Source organism: Oryctolagus cuniculus, chromosome 19 (assembly GCF_051225735.1).
Source record: "Oryctolagus cuniculus isolate XC-2025 breed Fujian yellow rabbit chromosome 19, ASM5122573v1, whole genome shotgun sequence".
NCBI classification, from domain to species: domain Eukaryota; kingdom Metazoa; phylum Chordata; class Mammalia; order Lagomorpha; family Leporidae; genus Oryctolagus; species Oryctolagus cuniculus.
This window is the reverse complement of record NC_142885.1, coordinates 3,242,089-3,261,054: the sequence shown is the minus strand read 5'-3', so window position 1 is coordinate 3,261,054 and position 18,966 is coordinate 3,242,089. Positions and strand designations below refer to the sequence as shown.

Sequence of the window (18,966 nt, the reverse complement as noted above, 5' to 3'; positions counted from 1 at the left end):
GGGGCAGAGCGAGGGCGGGCGCTGGGCCTGAAAACCTCCGCTGTCCTGCTGCGGTGCCAGCCAGGTTCCCTGCGAACCCGCCCACCCCAACCCCAACAGGCTCCGTGGGGGCTTCCCACACGTGCAGGGCTGCCACAGCCCGCGAGTCCCCGCCGCCAGGTGTCCGCGTGGGCGGTGGGGACTCAGCCCCATGAGCCGCGGCTGCCCCCGCCCCGGGTGTTTGTCCTGCCCTGTGCAGCATTTCCGTGTGCTCCCCGTCCTGGCTATGCGTGTCCTCCCCACAGCACCCACGCTGACTGCGTGTCCTCCCCACAGCACCCACGCTGACTGCGTGTCCTCCCCACAGCACCCACGCTGACTGCGTGTCCTCCCCACAGCACCCACGCTGACTGCGTGTCCTCCCCCACAGCACCCACGCTGACTGCGTGTCCTCCCCACAGCACCCACGCTGACTGCGTGTCCTCCCCCACAGCACCCACGCTGACTGCGTGTCCTCCCCCACAGCACCCACATGCTCACTGCGTGTCCTCCCCCACAGCACCCACGCTGACTGCGTGTCCTCCCCACAGCACCCACGCTGACTGCGTGTCCTCCCCCACAGCACCCACGCTGACTGCGTGTCCTCCCCACAGCACCCACGCTGACTGCGTGTCCTCCCCCACAGCACCCACGCTGACTGCGTGTCCTCCCCCACAGCACCCACATGCTCACTGCGTGTCCTCCCCCACAGCACCCACGCTGACTGCGTGTCCTCCCCACAGCACCCACGCTGACTGCGTGTCCTCCCCACAGCACCCACGCTGACTGCGTGTCCTCCCCACAGCACCCACGCTGACTGCGTGTCCTCCCCCACAGCACCCACGCTGACTGCGTGTCCTCCCCCACAGCACCCACATGCTGACTGCGTGTCCTCCCCCACAGCACCCACGCTGACTGCGTGTCCTCCCCCACAGCACCCACATGTTCACTGCGTGTCCTCCCCACAGCACCCACGCTGACTGCGTGTCCTCCCCCACAGCACCCACGCTGACTGCGTGTCCTCCCCCACAGCACCCACATGCTCACTGCGTGTCCTCCCCCACAGCACCCACGCTGACTGCGTGTCCTCCCCACAGCACCCACGCTGACTGCGTGTCCTCCCCACAGCACCCACATGTTCACTGCGTGTCCTCCCCACAGCACCCACGCTGACTGCGTGTCCTCCCCACAGCACCCACGCTGACTGCGTGTCCTCCCCCACAGCACCCACGCTGACTGCGTGTCCTCCCCACAGCACCCACATGCTGACTGCGTGTCCTCCCCCACAGCACCCACGCTGACTGCGTGTCCTCCCCACAGCACCCACGCTGACTGCGTGTCCTCCCCCACAGCACCCACGCTGACTGCGTGTCCTCCCCCACAGCACCCACATGCTCACTGCGTGTCCTCCCCACAGCACCCACATGTTCACTGCGTGTCCTCCCCACAGCACCCACGCTGACTGCGTGTCCTCCCCACAGCACCCACGCTGACTGCGTGTCCTCCCCCACAGCACCCACGCTGACTGCGTGTCCTCCCCACAGCACCCACGCTGACTGCGTGTCCTCCCCCACAGCACCCACGCTCACTGCGTGTCCTCCCCACAGCACCCACGCTGACTGCGTGTCCTCCCCCACAGCACCCACGCTGACTGCGTGTCCTCCCCCACAGCACCCACATGCTCACTGCGTGTCCTCCCCCACAGCACCCACGCTGACTGCGTGTCCTCCCCACAGCACCCACGCTGACTGCGTGTCCTCCCCACAGCACCCACGCTGACTGCGTGTCCTCCCCACAGCACCCACGCTGACTGCGTGTCCTCCCCACAGCACCCACATGCTCACTGCGTGTCCTCCCCACAGCACCCATGCTGACTGCGTGTCCTCCCCACAGCACCCACATGCTCACTGCGTGTCCTCCCCCACAGCACCCACATGCTGACTGAGTGGGCACACGCACAGCACCCACACGCTGAGCGGGCACACACACAGCACCCCCCAGTCCTGGCTCTGGCTCCTGGTGCACACCCGGGAGGCTGTGGTGACACTCGTGTGCGTGGGAAACCTGCTGGCAGCTCCTGGCTGCAGGCGCCGGGGTGAACTGCAGACGGCGTCTCCCTACAGAGCACGCTGGACAGGCCGCGAGTCAGCTGGCGCCGCACAGGGCTCAGCCCCGGGCCCCGGCACGAGACCAGCTCCGAGGGGTGCCGTCCCTGTCTGCGGCAACGCTGGCCTCCCTCAAAGCGCCGTCCCGGCGCCCTGCCCGCGGGGAGCAGCCCACACAGAGGAGCCGTGGAGAAGCCCCGGGCCCGGCTGACTCACGGGCGGCCCCAGCCAGGGCCTCCAGCGTCTGCCCGGCCGTCTCCAGGCGCTGCGCCCAGGTCCCGCTCTCCGCGGGCAGCGGCCAGGCTGTGGCACAGTGGCCCTCGCCGAGGCCCTCCACCGGGGGAGGGGCTCACCTGCCTGGGTGACGACGACGCAGAACTGCATGAGCTCAGCCACGTGCACGGTCCAGCTGCCATGGGAGGCGGTCAGCCCCTCCAGGAGTGGGCCCAGGTGCTTCTGATAGAGGTCCCGGCTGCCCGTCACCTTCTCCACAGCCGCCAGCGAGGCCAGGGTCTCCTCAGCCTGCGAGCAAATCCAGGGGACAGCAGCTCTGGCACTCAGGCCCCCCACAGCACCCCAGGGGACGGCAGCTCCAGCACTCAGGCCCCCCACAGCCCCCCAGAGCTCCCCAAGGGACGGCAGCTCTGGCACTCAGGCCCCCCACAGCCCCCCAAGGGGATGGCAGCTCAGACACTCAGCCCCCCACAGCCCCCCAGGGGACGGCAGCTCCAGCATTCAGGCCCCCCCACAGCCCCCCAGAGCTCCCCAAGGGACGGCAGCTCTGGCACTCAGGCCCCCCACAGCCCCCCAAGGGGATGGCAGCTCAGACACTCAAGCCCCCCACAGCCCCCCAGGGGACGGCAGCTCCAGCATTCAGGCCCCCCCACAGCCCCCCAGGGGACGGCAGCTCTGACACTCAGGCCCCCACAGCCCCCCAGGGGACGGCAGCTCCAGCACTCAGGCCCCCCACAGCCCCCCAGGGGATGGCAGCAGAGACTCAGGCCCCCAACAGCCCCCCAGGGGACGGCAGCTCCAGCATTCAGGCCCCCCCACAGCCCCCCAGGGGACGGCAGCTCTGACACTCAGGCCCCCCACAGCCCCCCAGGGGACGGCAGCTCAGACACTCAGGCCCCCCACAACACCCCAGGGGACGGCAGCTCCAGCATTCAGGCCCCCCCACAGCCCCCCAGGGGACGGCAGCTCAGACACTCAGGCCCCCCACAGCCCCCCAAGGGGACGGCAGCTCCGGGCACTCAGGGCCCCCACAGCCCCCCAGGGGACGGCAGCTCTGACACTCAGGCCCCCACAGCCCCCCAGGGGACGGCAGCTCTGACACTCAGGCCCCCACAGCCCCCCAGGGGACGGCAGCTCTGGCACTCAGGCCCCCCACAGCCCCCCAGGGGACGGCAGCTCTGACACTCAGGCCCCCACAGCCCCCCAGGGGACGGCAGCTCTGGCACTCAGGCCCCCCACAGCCCCCCAGGGGACGGCAGCTCTGACACTCAGGCCCCCACAGCCCCCCAGGGGACGGCAGCTCTGGCACTCAGGCCCCCCACAGCCCCCCAGGGGACGGCAGCTCCGGCACTCAGGGCCCCCCACAGCGCCCCAGTGGACGGCAGCTCCGGCACTAAGGCTCCCCAGGACCCCCACCGCTTCAGCAGGGCGAGCCCCCGAGGCCCCCCGACCCCACGCATGTCTCAAGGCTGCGTGCACAGCAGACATGCACCTGCTCACGATGCCAGACCCAGAGGACCCACAGAGAGCAGGGGCTCGGTCTGGGACCAGGACCAGGACCAGGACCAGAACCAGGGGGACTGAACACGCTGGATGCTGGGCGGCCTCTTCCCCACCTAGCACCTCCACTTGGCTGGACTCACGGACGTCACCCCACAGGGGAACCAAGGGTGACCGCTCAGGGACAAAGCCGGCTGGCCTGTAACCCAGGCCTCCGTCCACCGGCCCACACCGCGCTGGGAGGCCTGGGGGCCCTGGGAGCAGCTGGCCCAGCCCTCAGGGCAGAGACCACAGCTGTCTGCACCACAGTAACCCAGGATGACCACGGGGCCCTGCCCAACTCAAGCCACACGTGCGGCCCTACGAGCCCTCCCGACGCAGCCTTCCGTCCCGCCTGCTCCCGTGCGACTCCACTGCCCCGGAGCCCAGCTCTGCCCGCGGTGCCCCGACCTCCTCTTCAGGGCGCTCACCTTGTCCTGGAGGCCCGAGGTCCCCGGCACGGCCATGACGGTCACCAGCACCTGCACGAGCTGCAGGCCGCACTCCCTGCAGTCCTCCCGGCACACGGACACCAGGGCCTGCACGCACAGCAGCAGATTCTGCAGGAAGCCGTCCTGGGGAGAACAGCACGCGGTCAGGGCCCTGGACAGCACGCGCGGCCCACGGGCAGGGCTCGCGGTCGGGGCCCTGGACAGCACACGCGGCCCACGGGCAGGGCTCGCGGTCAGGGCCCTGGACAGCATGTGCGGCCCACGGGCAGGGCTCGTGGTCGGGGCCCTGGACAGCACGCGCGGCCCACGGGCAGGGCTCGTGGTCGGGGCCCTGGACAGCACGTGCAGCTCACGAGAGGGAGACCACCTGAGGTGCCTCCAGTGCAGGGCGCTGAGCCCGACAGGAGCACACGGGGGACACGGAACCCAGAGAGAGTGAAGGCACGCGTGCTGTGTGCAATGGCCCTGGCGTGTGGCCTGTACAGGTGCTGCCTGCCAGAGCCCACACGAGTGACAGCTGAGGACAGTTACGCAGTGCAGTTACGCCATCAGCCGGGACGCCCACACCCGCCCGAGGCCTGGCTCCAGCCCCAGCCGCTCTGCTCCCGATGCAGCCTCCAGCAGGGAAGACAGGCGCTCAGACCCCTGCCCCCGTGGGATGACCCAGCAGAGTCCTGGCTGAGGCCTGGCCGCGCCCCGGCTGTTGCCGCCGTTTGGGGAGTGAGCCCACAGACAGAAGCATACGCTCCACGTCCCTCTGCCTTTCCAGTAAGTAATATTAACAGAGAGCAAGAAACAACAGCCTGTTCTGGATTTGCTTAGACACCCTAGAGCTCTCCCACTCCCCTCAGAATTAAAAAGAAAACGTGGGGCCCACGCTGTGGCGCAGCAGGTAAAGCCAGTCTGCGGTGCCGGCATCCCATATGGGCGCTGGTTCGAGTCCCGGCTGCTCCACTTCTGATTTGGCTCTGTGCTGTGGCCTGGGAAGGCAGTGGAGGATGGCCCACGTCCTTGGGCCCTGCACCCCATGGGAGACCTGGAGGAAGCTCCTGGCTTCGGCCTGGCCCAGTTGCAGCCATTGAGGCCATCTGGGGAGTGAACCAGCTGATGGAAGACCTCTCTCTACCCCTCTCTGTAACTCTACGGGAGGGAGGGAGGGAGTCGCGGCGTGGGTCAGGCGGGCTGGAAGGGGCCGGGCCGCTCGTGCTGCTGCTCTTCCTGCTGCTGCGCAGTTCCGGATGCTGCTACGGCCCCGGTTCTCCCAGAGAGCAAACACATAACAACCTCATTGCCCAGAAAGCGCGTCCTGCCCCAAGCTCTCCTCACGGTGACCCACGGGTCACTGCAGGAGCAGGAACCACGCCCCGGCGGCCGGCATGGTGCAGACGGGCACCACACGGCAGGGCCTCCTGCTTGGGAGGGGACTGGACAGGTGCTGGGCTGCTGCATTCACCTGCACATGGGAAGATGGGGCCACGCGTGTGAGGGGGCTGCACGTGTGTGACGGGGTGCACGCACGAGGGGGCTGCACACAGGAAGATGGGGCCACGTGTGTGAGGGGGGCTGCACGCGTGTGACAGGGTGCACGCATGGGGGGGCTGCACACGTGTGACGGGTGCACGCATGGGGGGGCTGCACACGAGAAGATGGGGCCACGTGTGTGAGGGGGGCTGCACGCGTGTGATGGGGTGCACGCATGAGGGGGCTGCACATGGGAAGATGGGGCCACGCGTGTGAGGGGGGCTGCACGCATGAGGGGGCTGCACACAGGAAGATGGGGCCACGTGTGTGAGGGGGGCTGCACGCATGAGGGGGCTGCACACAGGAAGATGGGGCCACGCGTATGAGGGGGCTGCACGTGTGTGACGGGGTGCACGCATGGGGGGGCTGCACACAGGAAGATGGGGCCATGCGGATGACGGGGTGCACACATGTGATGGGGTGCACGCATGAGGGGGCTGCACATGGGAAGATGGGGCCATGCGTGTGAGGGGGGCTGCACGCATGAGGGGGCTGCACACAGGAAGATGGGGCCACGCGTGTGAGGGGGCTGCACGCGTGTGATGGGGTGCACGCATGAGGGGACTGCACACAGGAAGATGGGGCCATGCGGGTGACGGGGTGCACACATGTGATGGGGTGCACGCACGAGGGGGCTGCACACAGGAAGGTGGGGCCACGCGTGTGAGGGGGCTGCACGTGTGTGACGGGGTGCACGCACGAGGGGGCTGCACACAGGAAGATGGGGCTACACACGCGAGGGGGCTGCACGCGTGTGACGGGGCTCCATCTCTGTCCTGACATCACTGTGTGAACGCCTCCTCTGTGAAACCACAAGTGGGGGACCAAACACAGAACCTGGGCTCGCAGGGCCCGGCCTGGGACTCGAGTCTCCGTGACCAACAGGAAGACAGAGCCCACGCGTGCTCTGCCGCCAGGCCCGGCGCACACAACCCTGCACACGACCCTCCCAGCCACAGCCTGCGGGGAACTGGTGCTTCTGGTTCGCCAGTGCGTGTAGGGAGGGGCCCACAGGGGGCCTGGGCTGGGGCTGACGCGGCAGCGGTGGGCAGCTCGTTCCCGCCCCTCCAACCCCCACTTCCCTGTGCCCGACAGGCTCCCAGGGATGCCCACGGCACGGCTGGGACCCGGCACCCCACCAGGGGACAGAGCAGGGCACAGATGACTGTCCACAGCTGAACCCACCCGCTGCAGCCGCCAGCCCCGACCCCAGCCCTCCTTTGGGGCCCAGCAGTTATTGGCCAAGTCGATGCCGCGGCACAGGCAGCCCTGGGGAGCACCGGCAGTGCAGACGGACGCTGCCAGGGCCTTGCAAAGTCCAGGACAGTGTCCCCAGGGCGAGGTCCAGTGCCTCGGCCGCCCGAGCTCAGCCGCAGGGGGCTCACCACACCACACAGGTGCACCGGCCTGTGTGCAGAGCCCCTGGCCAGAGATTTGAGACGCATCCGCTGGATGCCACACGAGGCCGTGCACAGCCATGCCGTGGGTGTGGCACATGCAGCGAGATTCGTGCCCTTGCCACTGGGGGAGCACATATGTCCCCAGAGCCCTGTCCTGTCCCTGGCCGCTGGCAGCAGCAGGTCCAGGACTCTCCCCGGCCGGGCTGTGGCCCGCCCTGAACCTTCAGCAAGCCAGGCACGGACCACAGGGCGCCGGCAGCGTGGCCGGTACAGCCGAGCAAGGGGAGAGCCATGGATCCAGACGGCCACAGCTGGAGGTCCCGACAGGCGGCTGGCCACCCTGGGCCCTGCCCGGGGTTGGCGCACGCTCGGCATGGAGCAGCCGGGAACCCTGGGACCTGTCCCCCCGCGCCCCGGCACCCCTTACGCTCTCAGAGCCCTGGCAGATGTGCGGCTGGGCCAGCTCCGTGGCCAGGACCTTCAGGTGCGGCTGGAGGGCTTCCCGGGGGCAGCCCCGAATGACGGCAGCGAGGACCAGCAGGCCCGCGGGGCTGGGCGACCGCTTCAGCAGGGGCAGCAGCAGCTTCAGCGTCACCTCTGGGCTGACGAAGGCGCCGACGAGCTCTGCAGACCGCGTGCACTGCGGAGACACGGCGGACGCCAGGCATGAGGCGGGGCCCCCCCACAGGCCCGTGTGAGACACAGGACACGGCCTTGGTGACCGGAGGTGCAGCCGTGGACACAGCAGCGTGGGCTGACCCCGGGGCTTCTCCACAAGCGGAGAGGCCACCCCCACACGGCCACGCAACACCATCGTGGGGACAACAGCCGGCGGCCGGGGTTTCGGGCTGAGGGAGACGGCCACGTCCCAGGACCCGCGACGCTGCGTACTCACACTGCTGACCACGGCCGGCTCCTCGTCGGCGCAGGCGTGGCACAGGGTCCGGAGCACGGCCTCCAGGTGCTGTGTGGCGTGGTCCTCGGCGTGCAGCAGCAGCACGGCCAGCAGCCGCGCGGACTTCACCCTGGTCCCCGCCACCCAGTCGCTGATGTCATGGCAGATGGCGGGCAGCACCTTGGACAGGTTCCTGCGGACGAGCTCCCGACAGCCCAGCACCGGGCGGCTCTCTGGGGGACGGGAGAAACTCGATGAGACTCAGAATTTCTGTGGTTCCGTGGACAGTGCCGTCACCCACGTGAGGCACCCCTACAGGGCCACAGGAGCCCCCAAACTCTCAAGACAGAAACAAAGCCACGCAGCCAGCGCCCAGCTCACCGCGGGTGCCTGTGAAAACCGCTCCCCCGGCCCGTGTAGCCACAGATCTGTGATAGATCAGCCGGCATGTTCTAGAATGCCACGTCAGACTTGTGTGGGACACACTCATGACCGGCCGTGCTGTGCTAAGTGTACGTCCCCTCCTGTCCCCAAAGGCTGTCCTGTCACGTGGCCATCAGTGAGGAGACGTAACCAGCTGTGCAGGGATAACTGCACCACCCCTCCACTGCCGAGGGCTGTCCTGACGTGGCCGTGCCCAGCCGTGCCAAGTGCGTGTCCCCTCCTGTCGCCTAGGGCTGTCACATGCATGACCGGCTGAGATGCCGAGGGCTGTCCTGGGGCGTGGCTGTCTGTGACGCGGACCTGCACAACTGCTGACCCCTGCACCTGCTGATGAGCACGGAGCTCTTCCCGCCTGCAGTGCTGCAAACGCGGCTGTGCGTGCGTGTGGGTGGGCGCTCCCGTGAGTGGACCCGTGCCATCACGTTCCCTGATGGTTGGAACGGCAGGGCCACGTGGCGGGGGGGGGCAGTTTCAGGCGTCACTGTCCCCGCAGCCAGTCCCAGACGCGCTGGCCCCGTCCCTGTGGCTTTAACGTAACCTCCTCCGTGGGCTGCGTCAGGGTCACCTTCCTCACCGAAGTCTCTGCAAACCGCTTGGCTGCCTGCACCCTGGCCACGCAGGAGCCCTCGGCCTCCAGCTCCCCGTCACTCCCGTCACAGCGCGTGCCCAGCAGAGCCGCCCGGCCCAGGCCGCAGGCTGCCACAGTGCATCCTGGGTTAATTCTCCCACACCGCCGGGGCGTGGTCGGCAACAGGCTGTCCAGCAGAAACCCACTGCCCACACGTGTCGTCCACTTCTTGTCCGCACCCGGGGGCCATCTAGATCCCAGGCGCTGGTCTCTGCCCGTCGCCGCTCCGGGCCGCCCATGACTCCACGTCATCCTTAGGGTCAGTTTGTCAATTTGTACAAAGCCGACTGAGAATTTCGATTAAAAGACTTTTTTGGTAAACAATGATTTTCTCCTCCTTCCTAAACAAAGGTTCGTTTGTTTATTTATTTTATTTGAAGAGCAGAGAGAGAATACAGTGAGAGGGTGTGCCACCATCTGCTGGTTCTCTCTCCAAAAATCTCGCAACAGCTGGGCCTGGGCCAGTGCCAGTGGAAGCCAGATCAGAAAAGCTGGGACTCGAACCAGGCGCTCATGGATGGAGGCGTCCCAAGTGCGGCTCGACTTGCCGCGCCACGCCGCCCGCTCCTGGTGCAGAGGCTTTGACTTTAAAAACTCACGCCCCTCGGCAGGTGGAAACGGAGCCACGCCAGGCAGGATTTAACTTAACTCTAACACCGAGAACCACGGAGCCTTCCTTCAGACCCGCCTCCGCCACGGAGCCTTCCTTCAGACCCGCCTCCACCACGGAGCCTTCCTTCAGACCCGCCCCCGCCACGGAGCCTTCCTTCAGACCCGCCTCCGGCGCCCACTCCTGTCCCTCCTGGTCGTACGCTACAGAGTCAGCTCCCAAAGGCTCAGCTTGTCTGTCTGCTCAGAGGAGCTCACCGTGACCCTGCAGAGGGAGCAGCGCCGGCCTGCAGGTGCCCCGCCTCACCGAGAACACGGCCGCCGCGGGGACCTGTGGCCGGCACGCAGGAGGTCCCCAGGCTTGGCTCCCGGCTCTGCGGTGGCCTGAGGCCGTGTTCCATCTCAGCACAGCAGACAGAACCCCGGGAACCCTGGGCCAGGCGTGCCAGGCGTGCCAGGCGGCCACCTGCTCGCTGACTACTGCCTGGGCTGCTTTTCCATCCTGGTGCCACCTCCCCGTGGTGGCAGACACGACGGGGCCTGTGAAGCTGCGAAGCCCACGAGCTGGCCGCCACAGCGGCTGCTTCCCCCCAGAGCTGCTGGTCCTGGACCACACGTCCAGCCCTGCGGCCGTGCATGAGCAGTGGCGTGGCTGCACGGCCCCCCCGAACGCCTGGACGGCCGTCTCCAGCTTTCTTGCACTGAAAGCTTCCCCACGCACGCCTAAGCGGCCCCTTCCACACACACGACTGCTTCATCTGAGTCCGCGCTGATGGTGGTGTCCCCAGCTGGGAGGGCACTGGGGGGTCCCTGCAGGCCAGGCCACACCCCACGGGCCGGCTGGGCCTCAGCACTGTCGCGGAGACGGGGCTCTCTGGCTCTTTGTTAGAATGAATTCCACTGCTTGGCTGATGAAGTGAATTCAAGCAGCAGGCGTCTAAAAGCCCCCAAAGCAGCGACTTCCAGAACGAGCCAGTACGGGAGCGACCCCAGCTCTGTTCCCAGGGCGTTCCACGTGAACACACAGTCAGCTCAGCTGGGAAGCGAATCCGCTCATGCCCAGATCTCGTGATAAGACCAGGCCAGCGGTCAGGAGGGGCCGAGGGACACTGGGCGCCCTCCCCATGGCCCGCATGCCTGCGGGGCTGCAGGTTCCTGCCCCTCAGCCAAGCCGCCATGGCCTGTCCCTGGGCGAGGTCACCAGGGTCACGGAGCGCACACAGCAGCGCTGATCCTGGCCCTGCTCTCAGCTGCACTCGAGGGAGTCAGGCGGCCACACTACCAGCACCCAGCTGTGTAGACGGCCCACGCCCACGCCCACGTCGCCTGAGCTGCGGCTCCGGCCTGCTCCTCTCCAGGGGAACCCTGCACAGGGGCTGCTTCCCCCAGGACTCACCAGGCAGAAAGCGCCGTCGCTCGGGGGGAGAGGAGGGCAGAGGCCCCAGCCGGCGCCCGAGCACACGCGTGTTCACCGCCACCGCCCGTGCTCCTCCCGCTCACGGCCATCCTGACAAGCAAACCGCTCCAGCCCCCACACGTGCTCAGCGCATCCCAGGCGTGACCAGAGCTCCGGGGAGCACCAGGTAGCACCATGGGCACTGGAGAACCCACACCCAACACACAGTCGGGGCCAGGCGCACCTGCGGCTTTCAAACACCTCCCGTCTGTCACGAACACGAGCCACCGTCTGGCTTCCAGGTCCGACCACAGCAAAGTGAGCCCAGCAGCTGGGGAGGAGGCACCCAACCCACCCTCGGCGCAGGGGCAGGCCTAACACCCACATGGCCTTTCTGCCTGGGCTCTGCATCTGCAACACACACTGCGTTTTCAAACTGACTGTGAGCCAGAGCAAACCCTGCCCGCACCCAAGAGGGCGTGGCCCCGGGGCCAGCTTCACAGCGCGGGGAGCGAGGCCGCGGGGCAGCCGGCGGCCGGGTCGGGCAGCAGAGCAGACGGGACCCCAGGGAGCTGGCGCCAGCCTCCACGGCTCACAGCACTGACCCCAGAGGGGTCTGAGTTCAGGCCATGCCAGCACTGACCAGGCCGGGGTGGAGGGGTGGGGGTGGGGGTTACTCGCCGGCCTGGGCTACACCCCTGCCCATGTTTGTTCTTGTCGGTGTGCAGTACTGGATTTAAGAGAACAGCCCAGAAGGGACAGGGAGTGGCGCAGCAGCTAGGACGGCTCCCCACACCTGAGCCCCTCGTCCCAGCCCAGGCTCCACCCCCACCTCACACCTGAGCCCCTCGTCCCAGCCCAGGCTCCACCCCCACCCCACACTGCAGCCCCTCGTCCCAGCCCAGGCTCCACCCCCACCCCACACCTGAGCCCCTCGTCCCAGCCCAGGCTCCACCCCCACCCCACACCTGAGCCCCTCATCCCAGCCCAGGCTCCACCCCACCCCACACCTGAGCCCCTCGTCCCAGCCCAGGCTCCACCCCCACCCCACACCTGAGCCCCTCGTCCCAGCCCAGGCTCCACCCCACCCCACACCTGAGCCCCTCGTCCCAGCCCAGGCTCCACCCCCACCCCACACCTGAGCCCCTCGTCCCAGCCCAGGCTCCACCCCACCCCACACCTGAGCCCCTCGTCCCAGCCCAGGCTCCACCCCACCCCACACCTGAGCCCCTCGTCCCAGCCCAGGCTCCACCCCCACCCCACACCTGAGCCCCTCGTCCCAGCCCAGGCTCCACCCCCACCCCACACCTGAGCCCCTCGTCCCAGCCCTGTCTCCACCCCCACCCCACACCTGAGCCCCTCGTCCCAGCCCAGGCTCCACCCCCACCCCACACCTGAGCCCCTCGTCCCAGCCCAGGCTCCACCCCCACCCCACACCTGAGCCCCTCGTCCCAGCCCAGGCTCCACCCCCACCCCACACTGCAGCCCCTCGTCCCAGCCCAGACTCCACCCCACCCCACACCTGAGCCCCTCGTCCCAGCCCAGGCTCCACCCCCACCCCACACCTGAGCCCCTCGTCCCAGCCCAGGCTCCACCCCCACCCCACACCTGAGCCCCTCGTCCCAGCCCAGGCTCCACCCCCACCCCACACTGCAGCCCCTCGTCCCAGCCCAGACTCCACCCCACCCCACACCTGAGCCCCTCGTCCCAGCCCAGGCTCCACCCCCACCCCACACCTGAGCCCCTCGTCCCAGCCCTGTCTCCACCCCCACCCCACACCTGAGCCCCTCGTCCCAGCCCAGACTCCACCCCACCCCACACCTGAGCCCCTCGTCCCAGCCCAGGCTCCACCCCACCCCACACCTGAGCCCCTCGTCCCAGCCCAGGCTCTACCCCCACCCCACACTGCAGCCCCTCGTCCCAGCCCTGGTTCCACCCCCGAGCCCAGCTCCCTGCTAACCGCGCCCTGGGAGGTTCAGATGTGGACCAAGTTCCTGGCCCAGCCGGGGTAGTCGTGGCTACCTGGCGAGTGACCCGGAGGCCACAGACCCTGTCTTGTCGCCCTGCCTTTGGAATAAGTAGAAACAGACACACACACACACACGCACACGCACACGCATGCACAGGTGCATTTCACAGCCCACGAGGGAGAGCCTCCTCCCGGGAGTGACAGGGTTTCTGGAGCAGCGTCAGGGCTATGGGGCCAGGCACTGGTGGCCCGGTGAGGACAGGAGGGGCACGGGGGCTCGTGACCCACGCCTGGAGCTGTTTCTGGTAAAGTGGCCCCTTCCTGGTCACCTGGACTCTTCCCCCAGTGCCAGGACGCCACAGGCCCCGCAGCCTTGAGACCTGGGGGGCGGGCACGGACACCGCCCAGCTGTGCACGCGGACACTTCCAGGGGCCCACAGGAGCCCACGCGCCTCTCCACAGCGCAACTGTCAGGAGGGGAACAGGACCTGCTGGCCTCCCGGGGGCCACGCCCCTGTGCAGGGAACAGCGCCCAGCCCGGCACCTCCTGGGGCACCCAGAATCCCTTGTGGTTCCCCGGGGAAGCGCCACTCACCTTGCAGGGGGAAATGGGGTGGGGGCGGCGAGGCGAAGTCCAGCTTATCTTTCAGGTCCGCCTCGTTCTCCCGCTGCCACTGCAGCCCAACCTGCTCCCAGAGGCCCGCAGCCGACCGCCTGCGGAACGAGAGGAGAGCGCCTCGCTCAGACTCTTCCACGGACACACGGGGACCACGGAGATCCTGGGCTCCTCCACAGGGTCCACGGTGCGCCTGGATCCCTCCATGGATACACAGGGACCACGGTGCACCTGGGCTCCTCCAGGGACACACATCCAATCCCAGGGACAACTGGCTCATCCCTACCCTGCCTGTCAGGGCCAGATCCTGTCAGCTGAGCAAGGTGGGGGTGGTGCTGTGGGACCCCACACAGGGGGGACCACCACCGAGGAGGATCACAGCGGTGCAAGTGCAGTCCTGGACAGCACTGGAAACCAGACAAGCTGACCGCCGTCAACTGAGACGGCTCTGCCACGGAAGGGACACGGGGCAGCTACATGAGAGTCACCCTCCCCACAGACTCAGGGCAGCTGTGTGCTGAGTCACCCCCCCTGCAGGGACACAGGGCAGCTGTGTGCTGAGTCACTCTCCCCCTGCAGGGACACAGGGCAGCTGTGTGCTGAGTCACCTCCCCACAGACTCAGGGCAGCTGTGTGCTGAGTCACCCCCCCTGCAGGGACACAGGGCAGCTGTGTGCTGAGTCACCCTCCCCCCCTGCAGGGACACAGGGCAGCTGTGTGCTGAGTCACCCTCCCCCTGCAGGGACACAGGGCAGCTGTGTGCTGAGTCACCCTCCCCTGCAGGGACACAGGGCAGCTGTGTGCTGAGTCACCCCCCCTGCAGGGACACAGGGCAGCTGTGTGCTGAGTCACCCTCCCCCTGCAGGGACACAGGGCAGCTGTGTGCTGACTCACCCTCCCCCTGCAGGGACACAGGGCAGCTGTGTGCTGACTCACCCTCCCCCTGCAGGGACACAGGGCAGCTGTGTGCTGAGTCACCTCCCCCTGCAGGGACACAGGGCAGCTGTGTGCTGAGTCACCCTCCCCCTGCAGGGACACAGGGCAGCTGTGTGCTGACTCACCCTCCCCCTGCAGGGACACAGGGCAGCTGTGTGCTGAGTCACCCTCCCCCCGCAGGGACTCAGGGCAGCTGTGTGCTGACTCACCCTCCCCCTGCAGGGACTCAGGGCAGCTGTGTGCTGACTCACCCTCCCTCCACAGGGACACAGGGCAGCTGTGTGCTGAGTCACCCTCCCCCTGCAGGGACATAGGGCAGCTGTGTGCTGACTCACCCTCCCCCTGCAGGGACACAGGGCAGCTGTGTGCTGACTCACCCTCCCCCTGCAGGGACACAGGGCAGCTGTGTGCTGAGTCACCCTCCCCCTGCAGGGACATAGGGCAGCTGTGTGCTGACTCACCCTCCCCCTGCAGGGACACAGGGCAGCTGTGTGCTGACTCACCCTCCCCCTGCAGGGACACAGGGCAGCTGTGTGCTGAGTCACCCTCCCCCTGCAGGGACTCAGGGCAGCTGTGTGCTGACTCACCCTCCCCCTGCAGGGACACAGGGCAGCTGTGTGCTGAGTCACCCTCCCCCTGCAGGGACAAAGGGCAGCTGTGTGCTGACTCACCCTCCCCCTGCAGGGACTCAGGGCAGCTGTGTGCTGAGTCACCTCCCCCTGCAGGGACACAGGGCAGCTGTGTGCTGAGTCACCCTCCCCCTGCAGGGACACAGGGCAGCTGTGTGCTGACTCACCCTCCCCCTGCAGGGACACAGGGCAGCTGTGTGCTGAGTCACCCTCCCCCTGCAGGGACAAAGGGCAGCTGTGTGCTGACTCACCCTCCCCCTGCAGGGACACAGGGCAGCTGTGTGCTGAGTCACCTCCCCCTGCAGGGACACAGGGCAGCTGTGTGCTGAGTCACCCTCCCCCTGCAGGGACACAGGGCAGCTGTGTGCTGACTCACCCTCCCCCTGCAGGGACACAGGGCAGCTGTGTGCTGAGTCACCCTCCCCCCGCAGGGACTCAGGACAGCTGTGTGCTGACTCACCCTCCCCCTGCAGGGACACAGGGCAGCTGTGTGCTGAGTCACCCTCCCCCCGCAGGGACACAGGGCAGCTGTGTGTTGAGTCACCCTCCCCCCACAGGGACACAGGGCAGCTGTGTGCTGACTCACCCTCCCCCTGCAGGGACACAGGGCAGCTATGTGCTGAGTCACCTCCCCCTGCAGGGACACAGGGCAGCTGTGTGCTGAGTCACCTCCCCCTGCAGGGACACAGGGCAGCTGTGTGCTGAGTCACCCTCCCCCCACAGGGACACAGGGCAGCTGTGTGCTGACTCACCCTCCCCCTGCAGGGACACAGGGCAGCTGTGTGCTGAGTCACCCTCCCCCCCCACCCAGCAGGGACACAGGGCAGCTGTGTGCTGAGTCACCTCCCCAAAGACACAGGGTAGCTGTGTGCTGAGTCACCCTCCCCCAGACACAGGGCAGCTGTGTGCTGACTCACCCTCCCCCTGCAGGGACACAGGGCAGCTGTGTGCTGAGTCACCCTCCCCCCCCACCCCGCAGGGACACAGGGCAGCTGTGTGCTGAGTCACCCTCCCCCACAGACACAGGGCAGCTGTGTGCTGAGTCACCTCCCCACAGACACCAGGCAGCTGAGTGCTGAGTCACCCTCCCCCCCTGCAGGGACACAGGGCAGCTGTGTGCTGAGTCACCCCCCCTGCAGGGACACAGGGCAGCTGTGTGCTGAGTCACCCTCCCCCCCCGCAGGGACACAGGGCAGCTGTGTGCTGAGTCACCCTCCCCCCCCACCCCGCAGGGACACAGGGCAGCTGTGTGCTGAGTCACCTCCCCACAGACACAGGGCAGCTGTGTGCTGAGTCACCTCCCCACAGACACAGGGCAGCTGTGTGCTGAGTCACCCTCCCCACAGACACCAGGCAGCTGTGTGCTGAGTCACCTCCCCAGAGACACAGGGCAGCTGTGTGCTGAGTCGCCCTCCCCCTGCAGGGACACAGGGCAGCTGTGTGCTGAGTCACCCTCCCCCTGCAGGGACACAGGGCAGCTGTGTGCTGAGTCACCTCCCCACAGACACAGGGCAGGTGACTGCAGGTGACTGCCCGGCTGCCGTCCTGGACTCAGGCCCAGCACGCACACTCACCGGATGTCCGGCATTTCGTCATCGATGCTGGACAGTAACAAGGGGATGAGCTTGTGGAAATACGAGTAGCGGTCTCGCAGGTCCAGCAGCCAGCTGCCCACCACCGACGTCACCGCCTGTCGCACCTACAGGCACAGAAGCCATGGAGCTCAGGGGAACGGCACCAGCCTGAGGCCAGCCCTCCCCTCGGCTGGCCAGCGGGTTCACCTAGGCCACGGCGGGGACCGTGGCTGCTGCCTCAGCAATGCCAGTGGCAACGTGGGCTCCCCCGGCCGGAGCGGGCGCCGCTCCCATCCCCGCAAGGCTGCTAAGTGGGCTCCCCCGGCTGGCGTCACACCTGCACCCCAGCTCACATACACAGCACTGACCTCACACACCTGCACCCACAGCTACACACAGCAGTGACCTCACACACCTGCACCCAGTACACACAGCAGTGACCTCACACACCTGCACCCAGTACACACACACAGTGACCTCACACACCTGCACCCAGTACACACACAGTGACCTCACACACCTGCACCCAGTACACACACACTGTGACCTCACACACCTGCACCCCAGCTCACACACACACAGTGACCTCACACACCTACACCCAGTACACACACAGCAGTGAACTCACACACCTGCACCCAGTACACACACAGTGACCTCACACACCTGCACCCAGTACACACACAGCAGTGACCTCACACACCTGCACCCAGTACACACACACTGTGACCTCACACACCTGCACCCAGTACACACACAGTGACCTCACACACCTGCACCCAGTACACACACAGTGACCTCACACACCTGCACCCAGTACACACACAGTGACCTCACACACCTGCACCCAGTACACACACACAGTGACCTCACACACCTACACCCAGTACACACACAGCAGTGACCTCACACACCTGCACCCAGTACACACACAGCAGTGACCTCACACACCTGCACCCAGTACACACACAGCAGTGACCTCACACACCTGCACCCAGTACACACACAGCAGTGACCTCACACACCTGCACCCAGTACACACACAGCAGTGACCTCACACACCTGCACCCAGTACACACACAGCAGTGAACTCACACACCTGCACCCAGTACACAGTGACCTCACGCACCTGTACCCAGTACACACACAGTGACCTCACACACCTGCACCCAGTACACACACACAGTGACCTCACACACCTACACCCAGTACACACACAGCAGTGACCTCACACACCTGCACCCAGTACACACACAGCAGTGACCTCACACACCTGCACCCAGTACACACACAGCAGTGAACTCACACACCTGCACCCAGTACACACACAGTGACCTCACACACCTGCACCCAGTACACACACAGCAGTGACCTCACACACCTGCACCCAGTACACACACACAGTGACCTCACACACCTGTACCCAGTACACACACAGTGACCTCACACACCTGCACCCAGTACACACACACAGTGACCTCACACACCTGTACCCAGTACACACAGCAGTGACCTCACACACCTGCACCCAGTACACACAGCAGTGACCTCACACACCTGCACCCAGTACACACAGCAGTGACCTCACACACCTGTACCCAGTACACACAGCAGTGACCATCCACCAGCTGTCTCTGTGCCTTCCTGAGCTGCCCTTTGTGGCCAGGGACTGTGGCCAGGGATGGCTCGGCCCACAGTCAGACTGGTCGCCAGCTGCGCTGGAGGCACAGAGGGACAGGGCAGGGCTCCCGAGGGGGCACAGTCGGTGAGCCATGCAGTCCAGTGGGGCAGACATGGCCTGAGTGGAGCCCAGGAGGCATGGACACAGCAGAGTTCCAGGCAGGTGCGGGCTGCACCTGGAGCCCACACCCGATGCACCCAGCACAAAGCATCACAGACAAACTGAGTCAAGACCCTGTCCTGGCCCCAAAACCCCCTTCACCCTGCCACCTGCACACCCTCCCCATCCCCCACCCTGCACCTGCACACCCTCCCCATCCC

General features: G+C 67.0%; 1 protein-coding gene across 1 annotated transcript in view; it reads right to left on the bottom strand.

The window, feature by feature from the left end:
- The window catches only part of DNAAF5 (dynein axonemal assembly factor 5), a 39,902-nt gene that overhangs the window by 7,650 nt on the left and 13,286 nt on the right, over window positions 1–18,966 (bottom strand). Inside the window, exons 3-8 of the mRNA XM_051835231.3 lie at window positions 16,966–17,090; window positions 13,806–13,924; window positions 8,165–8,397; window positions 7,697–7,909; window positions 4,328–4,471; window positions 2,477–2,645 (exon numbers count right to left, since the gene is read on the bottom strand). Coding sequence (XP_051691191.2) covers window positions 2,477–2,645; window positions 4,328–4,471; window positions 7,697–7,909; window positions 8,165–8,397; window positions 13,806–13,924; window positions 16,966–17,090 — 1,003 coding nt within the window. The remainder of the gene's footprint in view (window positions 1–2,476; window positions 2,646–4,327; window positions 4,472–7,696; window positions 7,910–8,164; window positions 8,398–13,805; window positions 13,925–16,965; window positions 17,091–18,966) is intronic.